General features: G+C 35.4%; 3 protein-coding genes across 5 annotated transcripts; all 3 read left to right on the top strand.

The window, feature by feature from the left end:
- Nucleotides 1–411: 411 nt before the first annotated feature.
- Nucleotides 412–5618, top strand: LOC112771341 (U4/U6 small nuclear ribonucleoprotein Prp31 homolog). 2 transcript variants are annotated; one of them, XM_025816054.3, is made up of 8 exons: nucleotides 412–625; nucleotides 747–812; nucleotides 917–1054; nucleotides 1376–2268; nucleotides 2373–2443; nucleotides 3230–3332; nucleotides 3476–3551; nucleotides 5110–5618. In XM_025816054.3, the coding sequence occupies exons 1-8, from the start codon at nucleotides 623–625 to the stop codon at nucleotides 5215–5217; spliced, it is 1458 nt and encodes a 485-aa protein (XP_025671839.1). In that variant the 5' UTR covers nucleotides 412–622; the 3' UTR covers nucleotides 5218–5618. The 2 variants fall into 2 exon arrangements, with proteins under 2 accessions (XP_025671839.1, XP_072080393.1); XM_072224292.1 differs by having other exon boundaries at nucleotides 426–625; nucleotides 721–812.
- Nucleotides 5619–5647: 29 nt separating this feature from the next.
- On the top strand, nucleotides 5648–9856 carry LOC112771342 (DNA topoisomerase 6 subunit A). Of its 2 annotated transcripts, none has more exons than XM_025816056.3 (3): nucleotides 5648–6401; nucleotides 7314–8005; nucleotides 8914–9856. In XM_025816056.3, exons 2-3 carry the CDS (start codon nucleotides 7414–7416, stop codon nucleotides 9573–9575), a joined length of 1254 nt encoding a protein of 417 aa, XP_025671841.1. In that variant the 5' UTR covers nucleotides 5648–6401; nucleotides 7314–7413; the 3' UTR covers nucleotides 9576–9856. The 2 variants fall into 2 exon arrangements, with proteins under 2 accessions (XP_025671841.1, XP_072080394.1); XM_072224293.1 differs by having other exon boundaries at nucleotides 5721–6401; nucleotides 6890–8005.
- A 5521-nt stretch (nucleotides 9857–15377) lies between these two features.
- Nucleotides 15378–15878, top strand: LOC112770476 (uncharacterized). Its single transcript, XM_025814828.1, has one exon. It carries the CDS (start codon nucleotides 15378–15380, stop codon nucleotides 15876–15878), a length of 501 nt encoding a protein of 166 aa, XP_025670613.1.
- The last annotated feature ends 994 nt before the right edge of the window (nucleotides 15879–16872 follow it).

The following is a 16872-nucleotide window of genomic DNA, read 5'->3' on the forward strand; positions in this document are numbered from 1 at the left end:
TATTTTTTATTTTATAAATATATATTATTGAAAATCGGTAAAGTATATTTTTTGTTCTTAAAGTTTGGCAAAAATTTTAAAAATATCTTTAAGTTTTATTTTATTTCAATTTTGTTCTACAAGTTTTCGATTTGCATCAAATATACTCTCGACGGCTAAATTTTTAAAAAACTTAAGACCAATCTAATAATAATACATTTTTTTATTTGCTTGTATTGAGAGTTGTTTTTATGAAATTATTATTGAATTGGTCTTAAATTTTTTAAAAAATTAACCATTAAAAAAATACAAATAAAAAATTTTTTGAGACAAAATTAAAACAAAATAAAATTTAAAAATATTTTTAAAATTTTTATCAAATTTTAGGAAAAAAAAAAAAAAAAAACTTTACCTGTTGAAAACCAACATTTTAATCGTAAGAAGATCAAAAAGCGAAAGAACAGAACCTAACTAGCCCTCATCAAGAAAATTCTTGAATCAGAGAGCTGAGGAAACTGCGACAGCTTAAAGAGGAGAGACTGGCTTATTATAAAAAACCAGATCATTTCTAGCAATCCAAATTCTCCATTGAAGGAAGCTACAGAAACAAGACTGTGTTCATCCGTTGCTGCTTCCAACCACAATGGTTTGTTCCCTTCTTTTCTGTTCCTTTTTCTAAAGCAATTTTGTGTTTTATTTTTTGTTTATACTTTGAACACAGTACTAAGATGGCAAATTTAGGTTTTTCCTTTTTCAATTGGTTGCAGGCTACCCTCGCCGATTCTTTTCTTGCTGACCTCGATGAACTCTCTGATAACGAGGCTGAAATTCCGGTGAATACAATATTCTATTTCTTATCTATCCGAAATAATTTTATTTTATTTTTCTATTTTTAAAATTTAAGGATTGATGAACTATGTGGTGCTTTTTCTTTCAGGAGGATAATGAGGTCGATGCAGCAGATATGGAAGAAGATATCGATGGTGACCTGGCTGACCTAGAGAATCTCAACTATGATGACTTGGATAGTGTTTCCAAGTTGCAGAAAACCCAGAGATACATTGATATTATGCAGGTTAGTTTGTATACAATAGTTTCTGTTATTCTGCAGTTGCCGAATTGCCAGAATTGGGATATACATTGCTACCTTTATATAGTTGACATTGAATTCTTAATGCTTCTAAGCTTTTTGGTAATTGCAGCTGAAGCTATTGACTTCATACTTCCTCTACCCCCCAAAAAAAAATTGTTGTATATGCAATATTGTTGTTTTTTCCCTCTCCGTTTTTGCCTCCTATCCTTCTGTGCCTATTACTTTACACCATTATCTTACTTTTCCCCCTTGATTTAGTATATAAGGCTTGTAACTAGGGCTAACATTATTCGATCGTGGCAGAAAGTGGAAGAAGCCCTTCAAAAGGGTACAGATGTGTCAATTCAAGGAGTAGATCTAGAAGATGATCCTGAATACCAATTGATTGTTGAATGCAATGCCCTGTCGGTTGACATTGAGAATGAAATTGTGATTATCCACAATTTTATTCGTGATAAGTATCGCTTGAAATTTCCAGAGCTTGAGTCACTGGTTCATCACCCAATTGATTATGCTCGTGTTGTTAAGAAGATAGGAAATGAAATGGATCTTACTCTTGTTGATCTAGAAGGGCTGTTGCCTTCCGCAATTATCATGGTTGTCTCAGTTACAGCGTCAACTACAACTGGCAAGCCTCTACCAGAAGATGTCCTCAGTAAGACAATTGAAGCATGTGATCGAGCTCTTGCTCTTGATTCAGCAAAGAAAAAAGTTCTTGACTTTGTCGAGAGTAGAATGGGGTATATTGCACCTAATCTTTCTACTATAGTTGGGAGTGCTGTTGCAGCTAAACTCATGGGGACAGCTGGTGGTCTAGTAGCTCTAGCAAAGATGCCTGCCTGCAACGTTCAGCTTCTAGGTGCCAAGAAAAAGAATCTTGCTGGGTTTTCCACTGCAACATCTCAGTTTCGCATAGGATACATTGAGCAAACAGAAATATTTCAGACTACTCCTCCTCCTCTTAGGATGCGAGCGTGCCGACTCCTGGCTGCAAAGTCTACACTTGCAGCACGAGTAGATTCAATACGTGGGGATCCATCTGGGAAAACTGGGAGGCATTTCAAGGACGAGATCCACAAAAAAATTGAGAAGTGGCAGGAGCCCCCTCCTGCCAAGCAACCCAAACCGCTTCCTGTTCCTGATTCCGAGCCTAAAAAGAAGAGAGGTGGTCGCCGCCTTAGGAAGATGAAAGAAAGGTTATCATAGTTTTAAACTTGCATATACTGAATTTTCAGGTTGCTATGTTTTAATTTTTTTTCCCTTTTATATTGAATTCATGACCCTACAATTCTTATGACAGATATGCAGTAACAGACATGAGAAAGTTGGCCAACAGGATGCAGTTTGGTGTTCCTGAAGAGAGTTCTTTAGGTAATTTTAACAAAATTTCACATACACAGACAGCACAGTAATCCCGATGTGATTTTTTTACAATGCAGTATATTTGTTATTTGATGAATCTGTCTGTCTATTATGCTGTATAATGTTTTTATAGTGATTGGACAGAGAGAATAAAAAGAGAATTAATCCAGGTTTAATTCCAAGTATAGTAAAAGTTTGAAATGAATACTGCTCTAGCCAAATAGTTTAGTTAATTACTAACACAATCTAACCAATTAAACATAATTACCATATACATGTATATATGTAGTGAATTCTATGATGGCTATTATTATGGCGGTTGTGGTGGCTATGAAATTTTGGCAACACTTAATTCTATGATGGCTATTATTAAGGTCGTATTTTTTTACCATTTGGCAACACTTTTAATTTTAAAATAAAGAAAAAAGTAAATGTCGTGATCAAATTAAAGTGTTGCCAAATAGTAAAAAAAGTGTAATTTAATTTTAGCTACTCTTTTTAAGAGTAGTTAATTTTTTTATAGCCACCATATCCACCATAATACTATGGTGAAGTGGCCTTTTGGGTGACTAGAATGCAGAGAGGTGATTTTGTGGTGCACAGTCTGCCACATTGTTATTTTTAATAATAACACTTTTTAAGCTACAATTATTAGAAGTGTTACCTATATATAAATATATAGTACAGAATGTAGTATAAAAGTCTCTGGAAATTTAGTTTTGTCTGTTTATTTTGTTCTCCAACACTCCAAGTATTTTGATGTTTTAAAAATGATTTGTTGCTTTTGCATTATAGGGGATGGTCTAGGTGAGGGTTACGGAATGCTTGGTCAGGCTGGCAGTGGCAAGCTTCGTGTGTCAATTGGGCCTAGCAAACTTGCTGCAAAAGTTGCTAAGAGGTTAGCCCTGTTAGATCCTTCAATTTTATGCATGTAGTTATGTTTTAATTATTTGATTGTTTTTTGTCACTGGACACTGGATCATCATTCTATTTATTTGACTGATCAACTATGTTTCTGATGGACCTTTTTTTATTTATTAGATTCAAGGAAAAGAATTATGGCAGCAGTGGTGCTACATCTGGTTTGACCTCAAGTTTGGCCTTTACACCAGTTCAGGTTAGTGATTTTAGAAAAATATAGAGGTCAACTTATTGCATGAGACGAGTATTTCTAATCTCCTTAAGATATAGAAACAAAACATTTAGGAGTCAATTGGTTTGATCATTTTCATTTCTATTTTCAATAAAAATGAAAATAAAGCATGAAAATATGGTTGGTTACAGATTCTAAAAATATTTTAAAAAATGCAACACAACTGAAAATGGCATTTCTTGTTTCTGGAATTTTCCATTATAAGAGTTGAAAATGTTTTCAACTCAAAAGGAGGTGATTTCATTCTTTCAATGATCATGTGCACTGTTTGAACTTTCATTACTGCATATGTGTTCCTTTTTCCTTTTTTTAATCCCTCTGTACTACTTTCTCTATTCTCTCATCAAATGTCAAATCCCTCTTTTTTTTTCATCAGGCATATTTTCAACCTTTATTTTGTTTTTATTTGAGGGACTTATCTACTGCTCATTGTCTTAAAAAAATTTCTAATTGACAATTTAGTCATCATTCATCAATTAGAAAAAATAGACATTTTATAAAATTAATTGTTAACTTAAAAAAATAAATTGATTAACTAAATTGTACACTTAATAAAAATATAATACATTAACTGAAAATCTTTTTTTCTTTAGTAATAAATATAATTTTTAATTTTAATAATAAAAAAGATCAATCAAGCATATTTCATTATTTTTCTATTTGGAAATAAAATTCATTTTAGCCGCCAATTGCATTTTCAAAAATCTAAGAATCTGAAAATGAAAACGATTTTCAGAAAATGAAAATAGCAAATAAAAATAGAAATATTTCACAAACCAATCAGCTTATTTTCCTATAGAATACTTAGCATCACTTATCACTGTTCCTGCTGATTTTATCCTTTTTTTTTCATAACTAGCTGGAACATTGTAAATTGCATGAAATGGACACGGAAAGTTATATCCAGCAGAATAAAGTCTACTTAGTAGTAATAATTGAGTTTGCCTGTCAACAAGTATTCTCTTGGTATTGCTGCAGTTGTTACTCTTTAGGTTATTCTTTTCTTGTTAATACCAAATATATTGGTTTTGAATAGATTTTGTGGTAGTTTGGTCAATGAACTTTAGCAAAAGTGTCAGGACTGTTGTCCTTTTGAGTTTCATTTATGGTTGCCTAGGTTTTTTTTTTTTTTTTTTTTTTTTTTTTTTTTTTTTTATATAGAATATCCTGAAAGATTGAGTAATGAGGCCATTATGTGATTTTGTTTTGCCTTCATTATTAGCATATTCTATTATCATGCATCTATTTGATGTTTGGTTGAAGTGAAGGATTCTTAGACACATGCAAATAAATAACACACCAATCTCTGTAAAATTGAGTCTGAAAGTACTGCACTCTTGTTAGGCCTCCTGCTTGAAAGAAATACTATATTTATATATATCTGGCCACTATTTAGCATATGGATGATGGACTATTTGATCTTAATCAGCTTCTTAAGCAGAATAACTCGAATATAGTTCATTAGTCTTTCTCTCATTGACGTTTATTGAAGTTTTAAATTCGTGTTCAATATTATTTGCAGGGGATTGAGCTGACAAATCCACAGGCTCACGCACACCAACTTGGTAGTGGGACTCAAAGCACTTACTTCTCTGAAATCGGAGTCTTCTCGAAGATCAAGAGGACTTGAAACCTTGCACAATTACAAACTCTTGCTGTGTCTCTAAATTGTTGCTGCTACACATAACTAGGAACTTGTTGATCTTGATGGATGTTATGTCCAACCCCAGTTGGGAGAGTTACCATAAATATGAGATGGAATTTGGCTAAATATGGGAAATTTGAATTTTTCTCCCATGCCTAAGGATGTTGCTTCAGTTTTGGGTTTGGAAGGTCATCACTAGAGTAGCATTAGGTCTCTGAAGTACATTATGGGAAGCGTCTTAGTTTTGTAATATTTTTAATTTGATGTACATTTCCCCCCAAAATGATATTTGTTTATTACCTATAAAGATTTAGAATGCTGATAAAATTATTTATGAAAAAATAAAACTAATATTGTATCTATAAAAGATGGGTTTGATTGACAAATATATTTAAACGTTTAACGTTGAATTTTCAAGTACTTCTTTTTTATCATCTATCAAGTAGCAGTGTAGCATATTTATCTCACACTTCACTTTACTCGCACTTGTTTTTCTTTCATTTTCTTTTATATCTTTTATATCTGAAATTTTGTTCGTTCTCTATTCACTCGCACACTGTTTGTGAGACACCGCATATCAAACCCGATAAAAAAAAAAAAGGGACAGAGAAAGAAAGAACAAGAGGATGGATGACCATTGATGTTGCTCTTTTGGATTTCCAAACCTTACGTCTTACATTTCTTTATCTCTCTCTATTTCTCTGAGATTCACGCTCTCCTTTTCTTTAATCGAATTTGTTGTGTGCTTCATTAACAAAAACGGTGAAGCCCTAATCCCTAATTGGTGATTCAGCCCCCAACGTCTCTCGACTCTCTTTCTCAGTTTCTCGTCACTCTCTCCTACGAATTCAAGCTCTCGTCAGCTCGTCTCATCTCCGGTCTCTCACCTCTCATCTCCGGTCTGTTACTTCTCTCTCTCGGTCTCGCATTCATCGCTTCACACTCAGTCATCGCTGTCGCTCTCTGTCGTCGCCGCGGCAGAAGCAGCAGGTCTCGGGACTGGTCGTCGTCGTCGCTCTCTGTCTCGTCATCGTCTCGCACTCAGACGCGCGCCTTCCCTGCCCTCGTCGTCGCCGGCAGCAGAGGCTGCAGGTCCCGGTGGGCTGGTCTTCGTTGTCGCCTACTTGCTTCGAGCCTCGCCGTCAGCTTCTTTTGCGCAACCCGATTTGGTGAGTTCCAACAAATTCCCCTGTTGCTGCATCACTGCACTCTGATTTTGTTGCTGAAAGTTGAATTTGATGTTGAAATTTGTTATTGAATTTGCTGAATGTGCCGAAATAATCACTTAGCTTAAGTTTGTTTGTTGGAAAATCTTGAATTTGTTACTAATTGAACCTTGAATTTGGTGCTGTTTTGCTGAATAATCACTTGGTTAAATTTTTTTTTCTCTGAAATTCATCACCGAGTTGAATTCGTTCACTGAAGATTGAATCTATTATTGTCTTGCTGAAATAATCGCTTAGCTAAATTTTTTGTTGCTGTAACTAAATCATTTGTTGCTGAAAATGATTATAGTTGGATTTGTTGTTGAAAATGAGGTTCAAGCTCTTTGCAATTTAGAATAGAATTGTTCAGTTGAATTGTTGTTTCCATACTTTTTGTTTGTATTATTATGAATTATTCTTGGTTTTGATTTGTGAAAGATATACAAATGTAGATATAGATGCAAATCAAAATGAAGGAAATGTTGGTCAAGCTTTAAGTTTATCCTATGAAGATACAGATGCCGAGTTGCAGATCACCCCTTGGATTTGATTACTGATTGTGTTATAGTTTGTTCTCTCTTGTTATTTAAATTGAGAAAGTATTTTCTATTAGTGACTAATTAATTATCTCTTTTTGTACTTTAGTTATGTCTAAGAATTAATGCTTGATTGTTATTATTATGTTTTAATGCTTGATTGTTATTATTATGTTTGTGAAGACATATACTTTTTATTTTTATAATTTTACATTTTTATTTAATTATGACCAGATCAACCGAATAAATTAGTGACCTACCATTTGAACCAGTGATCCGGTCGTATGACCGAGTCAATTACCGGTTCGGTTCTAATAACTGTGCTATTTTCCATCCGCAGTTCTGCGCAAATACTGTCCCCATCCAGAGTCAAAATCAGTGTAGTCATCCACTTCCATTTCACGCCCACACTTTGCCCCATCACTGCTCACCTCCCGTCCATGGCAGAGAGCAGCAAAAAGCGTCGCCGAACCAACACCGACGACCTCCCTTTCAAGAACAAGCTTAAACCAGACTCCACCATCCTCCAAACCCTGAAAGACTTCTCCACCTCTTCCTCCTCCTCTTCCTCTTCCTCCAAAACCCTAACCCTCCAAGACCTCTCCCTCCCCTTCTCCTGCCGTGAAGTCTCCGATCTCAGCCTGTCATCCGTTCAGTCCAACATCGAGTCCCTCGTCCTCCGCATCGCCCACTCCATCCTCTCCGGCAACGGCTTCGCCTTCGACGTCCCTTCCCGTGCCGCCACCAACCAGTTTTACGTCCCGGAGCTTGACCGAATTGTCCTCAAGGACAAGAGTTCACTTCGTCCTTTTGCGAATATCTCGACGGTTAGGAAGTCCGCAATTACTGCCCGCATATTGCAGCTGGTTCACCAGCTTTGCATTAAGGGGATTCATGTCACGAAGCGTGATCTGTTCTACACGGATGTTAAGTTGTTTCAGGATCAGATCCAGTCCGATACGGTTCTTGATGACGTGTCCTGTATGCTCGGATGCACACGGTCCAGCCTCAATGTGGTTGCAGCCGAGAAAGGTATTGCCTTAATAGATCACAGTGTCTTAAATTGCAGTTGCGGTTGCTGTTCATTGTAGAAATTTTGGTGGTTGCAATGTGGATACTCTCAAGTATAAAGTGCAATTGACTATGTGAAGTGTGTATTTTTATTAATTTGGTAGGAGTCAACTTGTCAATTGTGGATAAAAATCTAAATTTGAAATGGTTGAGTAAATTTTCCAATTGCAAGGCATGGAATTGTGTGTATGAAACTTGAAATAGAAACTGTTGCCACGCTAATGTAATTGTGTGATTGAGAGTCACATGTCAATTGTGGTGGTTGTGATTGCAATGTTGCATCTGCATCTTGTTATGAGCATTTTCGGTTTTGTATGAGTTGGGGAGTGTAAGGTTAGACGTTTAAGTTTTATTGACGAAGTTTAACGTGGTAGTATGGACTTGGTGCAAGGGACTATATATTTGAAATTATCTTAAGAGTCTTAGTTTAAGATGTGGTGTTAGCTTGCTCCTCGTTTAAAGGCATGTTCCATATTTTTGGGCTCCTCCTGGCCACCTTAGTATGCAAATTTATATCACTTTTTATATATTCAAACTCATTATGCTGGAATCTTGGGTTGTTTATCATCTTGATTGATCCGTTGTGAGTAGTTTGGTGTAGTTACTCTGGCAATTTTAGCTGACTCTTCTTGTTAGTTACAAAATGCACCTGACTAAGTGATTGTTTGCTCCCATGTAATCAGATTAGTTCATGTGATTAGCTAGTGATTATTTACCTCTGGGTGATTTGATTATTAGGCTTAGATATAGATGCATGTGTGATTTACTACTCATGTTTGTATAAATGACTTGTTATATGCACATTTCATTGCCTAGTAAAATTTTTCCAATTATTTTCACTTGTTTCTTGTGATGTTTATCAACCATAGGTGTTGTTGTTGGGAGGCTGATCTTTAGTGACAATGGAGACATGATTGATTGCACGAAGATGGGTATGGGTGGGAAGGCCATTCCACCAAATATTGATCGAGTTGGGGATATGCAGAGTGATGCTTTGTTCATTCTGTTGGTGGAGAAGGATGCTGCTTATATGAGATTGGCCGAGGATAGATTCTACAACCGGTTTCCTTGTATAATCGTGACTGCCAAAGGGCAACCCGATGTTGCTACAAGGCTGTTCCTGAAGAAGATGAAGATGGAGTTGAACCTGCCAGTGCTTGCACTTGTAGACAGTGATCCGTATGGGTTGAAGATTCTCTCTGTCTACGGATGTGGGTCAAAGAATATGTCCTACGACAGTGCCAACCTGACAACCCCTGACATAAAGTGGCTCGGGGTTAGGCCTAGTGATTTGGACAAGTACAAGATACCCGAGCAGTGTAGGTTGCCAATGACTGAGCAGGATATTAAGACTGGAAAGGACATGTTGGAGGAGGATTTTGTGAAGAAAAATCCAGGTTGGGTTGAGGAATTGACATTAATGGTGAAAACTAAGCAGAAGGCTGAAATTCAGGCCCTGAGCACCTTCGGCTTTCAGTATCTATCTGAGGTTTATTTGCCCTTGAAATTGCAGCAGAAGGATTGGCTATGACCTTTCACAACCTAAGAGCAATGTTTATTGTCTAAGATGCTGACTATGTCACCACCTGTTCCAACAGTTTAGTGATGCAGTAGTATTTATTAATGCTCTGATTAGATTGACTTTGTTTATACTTCTGCCTTTGATCTCCCAGACTTCAACGCATTTGAATTGTTAAGAGTTTCTCTTTATCTTGGTTAATCCTGAACCGAAAGCATCATATTGTTTTGTAGGACTGTAAAAATGAGTAATTGAGTACTAATGCAACTTCAAAATATTGAAAAGGTTAAAAAGACATGTAACTGGAAAAATACTCCATATTAAAACAACTAACTCGGTTTGATTATGATGGATTGATAGGAAGCATTACACTGGGAGTTGATATGTTATAACGAAATTGCTCCTGTTTATTAGCTATAGCATATACTTGTAGTCTTGTACAGTCTGTTATAACTTAACAAGTTGGTTAGGATTTGAATTAGTCATATTAGTTAGTTAGACTATCACTTTGTATATATAAATGCATGATTGAGTGAGTCAATACATAATTCACTTTTACAATCGATAATACCTAATTCTCGCACAATATTCAACACTGTTCTTTTTTAAAAGCCATTTTAAAAAACCAAGCTTGCTTGGGGGATTTGTCATGGCAAGATTATAATAGAAATGAAAAGAAAAAGACTCAGTTTGGTCTCTCAAATTTTGTGTGGTTCAATTCGATCTCTCATCTTAATTGACTCAAATTGCATAGTCTTTTTATATTTATCTAAGAGGTCGCGGATTTGAGTCTCCCTGTATTATATATATATATATATATATATATATATATATATATATATATAGTGAATGCTATCCAACTTCCTCTAAAATAACATGTAAGTTACCATTCATTATGTGTCACATTGTAATCGATCCTTATCTTAACCATAGTTAGCTTATTTTATAATTTATTATTTGAGATTAGAAATGATATAATTTCTTAAAATATCAAAGCTTCACTCTCGTTAATTGAAGCATATTCCACTCCTCCATTCTTTGTTCATCACTTCATCGCATAGATTCGGTCCTTCCAAGCACCGTCGCGTTCGTAAAAAGAAGCGCCAACGTCATCGCCATCTACTGTCCTCCCACACAACCTCTCTTTCTTTAGTGCATCATCCCTTAGTCACGTCGTTGAATTCCGTCGCCCATAACTTCGTCGTTCTTCCCCGTATAGCCAACATCTCTTTTTGCCATGGATCACTGTTTATCCACATAATTAATGGTTAATTTTGGTTATTAAATTTTTTTATTAAAAAAATATATCTTTATTTAATTACGTGATGGAACATATATTTATATGTAAAATATAATATAATAAAATAAATCTATTCAAAGTATTTAAAAGTATAATTAAAATCATGAACATACAAATATAATAAAATTTATACTCCAAACAAATAAACATATTTTTTATCATACATATATTATTTAAAAAATAAATATATTATTAAAATTAATAACAGAAATTTAAAATGATAAAATTCAACTTTCTTACCGTATTTTTTATAGTATTTTTATTTTTTTAATTTTTAATTTATTAGTACTTTATTATTTAATTAATAATTAAACAAATTATTTTTATGAAAAATTATTTTTTGTATTATATTAGAGAAGAGACCAATATAGCAGTTTAAAAAATAAATTATATAAATATTTAAGAGATATATATGAAATACATACCTAAAATAAATAAAACAGACAAAATGGGAGTACTATTGAGAAATAGAGAATTATTTTTGTCTGTTTTATTTATTTTAGACATATATTTTATATTTATCTCTTAAATATCTATCTATATAATTTACTTTTGTATTTAAAAATTTTAATATTATCTATTTTTTATTTAAAAATTATTTTTACATTATTTTTTAAACTGTTATATTGGTCTCTTCTTTAAGATAATACAAAAAATAATTTCTCATGAAGATAATTTATTTAATCATTAATTAAATAATAAAGTACGAATAAATTAAAAATTAAAAGAATAAAAATACTATAAAAAAATACTTGTAAAAAAGTTAGATTTTATCATTTTAAACTTGTGTTATTAATTTTAACAATTTATTTTTTTAAAAATAATTTATGTACGATAAAAAATATATTTTTTCTGATTATATTTTACATATGAATATATGTTCTATCGTGTAATTAAATAAAGATTTGTTTTAATAAAAAAATTTAATAACCAAACTAAACATTACTTAGGTATGTATTTCATATTTATCTCTTAAATAATTATACCATTTATTTTTTAAACTGTTATATTGGTATCTTCTCTAATATAATACAAAAAATAAATTTTCATAAAAATAATTTGTTTAATTATTAATTAAATAATAAAGTACTGATAAATTAAAAATTAAAAAAATAAAAATACTATAAAAATACGATAAAAAAGTTGAATTTTATCATTTTAAATTTCTGTTATTAATTTTAATAATATATTTATTTTTTAAATAATATATGTATGATAAAAAAATATGTTTATTTGTTTGGAGTACAAATTTTATTATTATATTTGTATGTTCATGATTTTAATTATACTTTTAAATACTTTGAATAGATTTATTTTATTATATTATATTTTACATATAAATATATATTCCGTCACGTAATTAAATAAAGATATATTTTATTAATAAAAAATTTTAATAACCAAATTAACTATTAATTATGGGAAGAGAGGTTGTGTGGGAGGGTAGTAGATGGCGATGACGTTGGCGCTTCTTGTCACGAACGCGACGGTACTTGAAATGACCGAATCTAGGTGATGAAGTGATAAACAAAGAATGGAGGAGTGAAATGTGCTTCAATTAACGGGAGTGGAGTTTTGATATTTTAAGAAATTATATCATTTTTAATCTCAAATAATAAATTATAAAATAACCCAATTATGGTTAAGATAAGAACCAATTAAAATGTGACACATAATGAAGGGTAACTTACATGTTATTTTAGAAAAAACGTTGCAAATAAAAAATAATGAGAGAACTAAATAAAAAGAAGATAAAATAATTTATGATAAAAAAGAGAGAAATAGATTATAATATTGTTTGGACATAAAAGTTAGTTAATGGTAATCAGTGGTTAAAAAGCACCATAAAACAATCATCAGAACCAACAATGTTCATTGTTCCCCATTGCTACCATTTCTTTGTTACCATCCAGTGAATAGTCTGTTATTGGAGCAAAAGTTCTGCCAATTACTACAGTTTTCTGAAATAGTTTAAATAATGCAACAAAAGTTTGTAGCAAATTTAATGCCTGCTCTAGAAATGTCTTATGTTAGACATAAAATAAATGTTATGTGGATTGAGAAATGAGCTTCATAATTTTCTTACCATAAGGGCAACCATGGCAGATACAACACCAACTCTAACACCACAGGGGCTACATATTTTCCACCGAAAAAATTTTCATTAGCAATGATGGGTTCGCACCACTCTTAATATGTTTCATCTGATGAAGTAGCATATAAATACTATGATTAAGTTTTGTTTTCAACTTTAGAGAAAATACATGTATACCCAATTAACATTATTATCATGGTACTTACAATTGATACGCCTTCATTGTCTGTTTTGGTAATAAACACACAGAAATATAGACACCACAACAGTGATCATAGGAGAAATTGCAGATTCATAGAAGAGTTTCTTGTTCTTTTTCGCCTGCTATCACAATAGAACAGCAATGCAAGTTCTAAAAGGGAATAAATTTTAAGTGCTAAGAGGAGCTGTTTAATATGCTCCCCATGGCCTCTTAGACTTGTAACTTCGATCAAAGTGAGATTCATTTTGGATTTGACAGAGTAATTTAATTGAAGGAAAAATGTTGGAATTCTTACAATATACTTGGTTATAAGAAGGAAGATAAAAAATGGTAGTCCAATGAGAAGACTTTGCCAATTCCACTATAAGTAGAAACTAAGATTTAAGAAAGCATCAAAGCAATAATTATTTGTGAGCTTGTTCATTATCTAAATATAGTGAGACCAACAATGGTGGAGCTTAAAAGAAATTTTTGGAAGGACCAAAAATTTTAATAAAAAAAAAGTATATAATAGTATTTATATTAAAAAAACCTAGAAATATAATTATTTTATTTTTAAATTTATTAATTAAAATATAAGATTACATATGATTAAGGTTAACTAAAAAAGTAAATCTGATTTTCGATAAAAAAATTGTTTAGATTAATAAACCAATTTGATTTTAAATAAAAAGTTAATTTAAAAAAAATAATTACTTTTTACATGAAAAGGAATAGTTTTTGTCTATAAAAATTTATTTTTATTTAAAAAATCATTTTTTAATTTAAAAATTGATTTTTCTTTTCAAAAGAGTGATTTTTTATTTAAATTATACAAAAACGATTATGACTTATAAATTATTTTGTAACATTTTAAAAGATTAATTTTATTTTTGATAATATTTATCTCTCAAAAATTTTAAGACTAATTATCTTTGGTATTATTTTTATTACAATCAAATAATATAATACAATAAAATAAAATCTTAAATTTCTAATAAAATAAAAATATCAAAATTTATTAATGTAAACCGTGTTGATACTACAATAATATTTAACTTGTAATGTTGATTTAAAATAAAATATTAACTTTTTATTAATAACCGATATTACTAATAGTTATACTATAATTTTTATTATTCTAAAAATAAAATGATGCATGAAAATATTTGAGAAATCAAATATAATTCAGTGTAATATTGATTTAATATATGCATGCAAGAAAAAAAGTTTCAAAGAATAATGAAGATGAATGTTAAACCCAAGTATATAAGTTAAAAGCATATCATTTTAATCAATTAAGCTAACCTTTTTTTTAGATAGAATTATGTTACGGCCTGACCTAAAACCTCCACGGGTCGGTCCGACCCGAACGCCACCCGATCCGAACGGTCAAGGGTGAGGCGTCTCGCAATCGACCCGGACACGCGTCCTAGACAGCTCACTTACAGCTGTGGGATAACGTCTCGGAAAAAGTGGGCCTACCCTTGTAGGGCCCACCTCTGACACAGTATATAAGGGGAAGGTTTTACCCTTCCCCCAAGGTACGTCACATATCACATCACCCATTTTCGCCTGCACTTTTACTGACAAGAGCGTCGGAGTGTCTTTGCAGGTGACACCCCCCCTCCTTTTCTACACGAAGTACTCAGGACCTCGTACACGCCAGCCCGGCAGTTCACGACCTGACAAGCCCCTACCACTCCCTGGAAGTCCAAACCCAAATCGTCCGGTAACCGACCTACCGAACATTGACGCCGTCTGTGGGGACTCGTCCATGGACTTCGTGCTAGTCCAAACTGGGACAGGCTGCGAGGCCGTGCCCGGTGGCGACGCCGCCGCGACGGAAACCCGACAACATTCCAGGTTGCCTCCAAGGAACGCAACACAGTCACACGAGGGACGCCCCTTTGGGAGAACTGGCGACAACCACGCCAGAATAATGCAAGAGCTACGCCACAGAATGCAAGACCTGGAACGCCGGTTAGCAGATAGGGAACGCGATCAACACACCCCAGAGCAGATTCACTCCCGTTCTCGCTCCAGGAGTCGCTCCAGACGCACGCCTACCCCCAAGCTGAGTCCGAAAGCACCGGGGGGCGAGGGCGCGCGAGAAGACGTCATGACCCCGTCATTTACGCCAGACGTGAGAGGCGGCGTACCGCGAATCGCGGGGACGAGGACACTCGTCGGGAGAACGACGAGGGAAGCACAACGGGAACACGGGGACCCGTAATAATGGGAGCAACCCCATTCCACCGTTCTATACTCGAGGTCCGGCTGCCAAAACACTTTGACAAGCCAACGGACATGAGGTACGATGGAACGCAAGACCCACTAGAACACCTCACGGCCTTCGAGGCCAGGATGAACCTAGAGGGAGTGGGAGACGAGGTAAGGTGCCGCGCTTTTCCGATCACCCTGGCGGGACCTGCAATACGGTGGTTCAATAACTTCCCGCAGGGCTCGGTAACCCGTTTCTCCGACATCAGCCATGCCTTCCTGGCTCAGTTCACGACCAGAATTGCCAAAGCCAAGCACCCGATCAATTTGCTGGGGGTGACCCAGAGAGCCGGGGAGCCGACCAGAAAATACCTAGATCGCTTCAACGATGAATGCTTGGAAATCGACGGGCTGACGGACTCGGTGGCGAGCTTATGCTTGACTAACGGGCTCTTGAACGAGGACTTCAGGAAGCACCTTACCACAAAGCCAGTATGGACAATGCAGGAGATCTAATGCGTCGCTAAGGAGTATATTAACGACAAAGAAGTCAGCCGGGTCGTGGCCGCCAACAAATGGCAACCCCCCTACAACCAAACCCGCCACTACGAGGGTGGAGAAAGACAAAAGGAACACGCCAGGGACGGCGGTCCAAGTAAGGCGCCGAAGCCATTTCCCCGAGTAGGAAAATTCACCAACTACACCCCCTCACGGCACCAATCACGGAAGTTTATCAACAGATAGTCGAGAAGGGGATACTGTCGAGACCCTGACCTCTGAAAGACAGAACGGGGGGAAACAAAAGCCTTTACTACGAATATCACAAGGGATACGGGCACAAGACCCAAGACTGTTTCGACCTAAAGGATTCCCTGGAGCAAGCAATTAGGGACGGAAAGCTTGCCGAATTCTCCCACCTCATAAGGGAGCCGAGAAGACGGAATCGCGATCACGAGGGCGAGGACAGGCCCCGGGCGACAAGACGACGCCAAGAACCAGAGGGGGAGGACCACGGTCTTACGGTGGTGAACGTGGTAACAGCGAGGAATTCCGCCCCGAGGTCGAGATCGGCACAGAAGAAAGACGCCAAAGTCCTGGCTGTCTCCTCTTCACCCGCGAGAAGTTCCCAGGGACTCCCATCCATCTCCTTCGGCCCCGAAGACCAATGGTTCGACGAGGTACCGGAAAGTCTTCCCATGGTCATCACGGCCAGAGTCGGAACTGGCCTCGTCAAAAGGATCCTAGTGGATACAGGGGCGGACTCGAACATTATGTTTCGCAAAGTTTTTGATGCCTTGGGACTGCGTGACGCCGACCTAGCGACCCACCAGCACGGTGTGGTAGGGTTGGGTGACCACTTCATCAAGCCGGATGGGATCATCTCTCTCCCGACCTCCATGGGACAAGGACAGAAGCGAAGGACAGTAATGGCCGATTTTGTAGTCTTGCGAGACTCCACAGCCTACAACGTCATCCTGGGGAGAAAAACCATCTACGACCTCGGGGCAGC

This window comes from Arachis hypogaea, chromosome 18 (genome assembly GCF_003086295.3).
Source record: "Arachis hypogaea cultivar Tifrunner chromosome 18, arahy.Tifrunner.gnm2.J5K5, whole genome shotgun sequence".
Taxonomy (NCBI): Eukaryota; Viridiplantae; Streptophyta; class Magnoliopsida; order Fabales; family Fabaceae; genus Arachis; species Arachis hypogaea.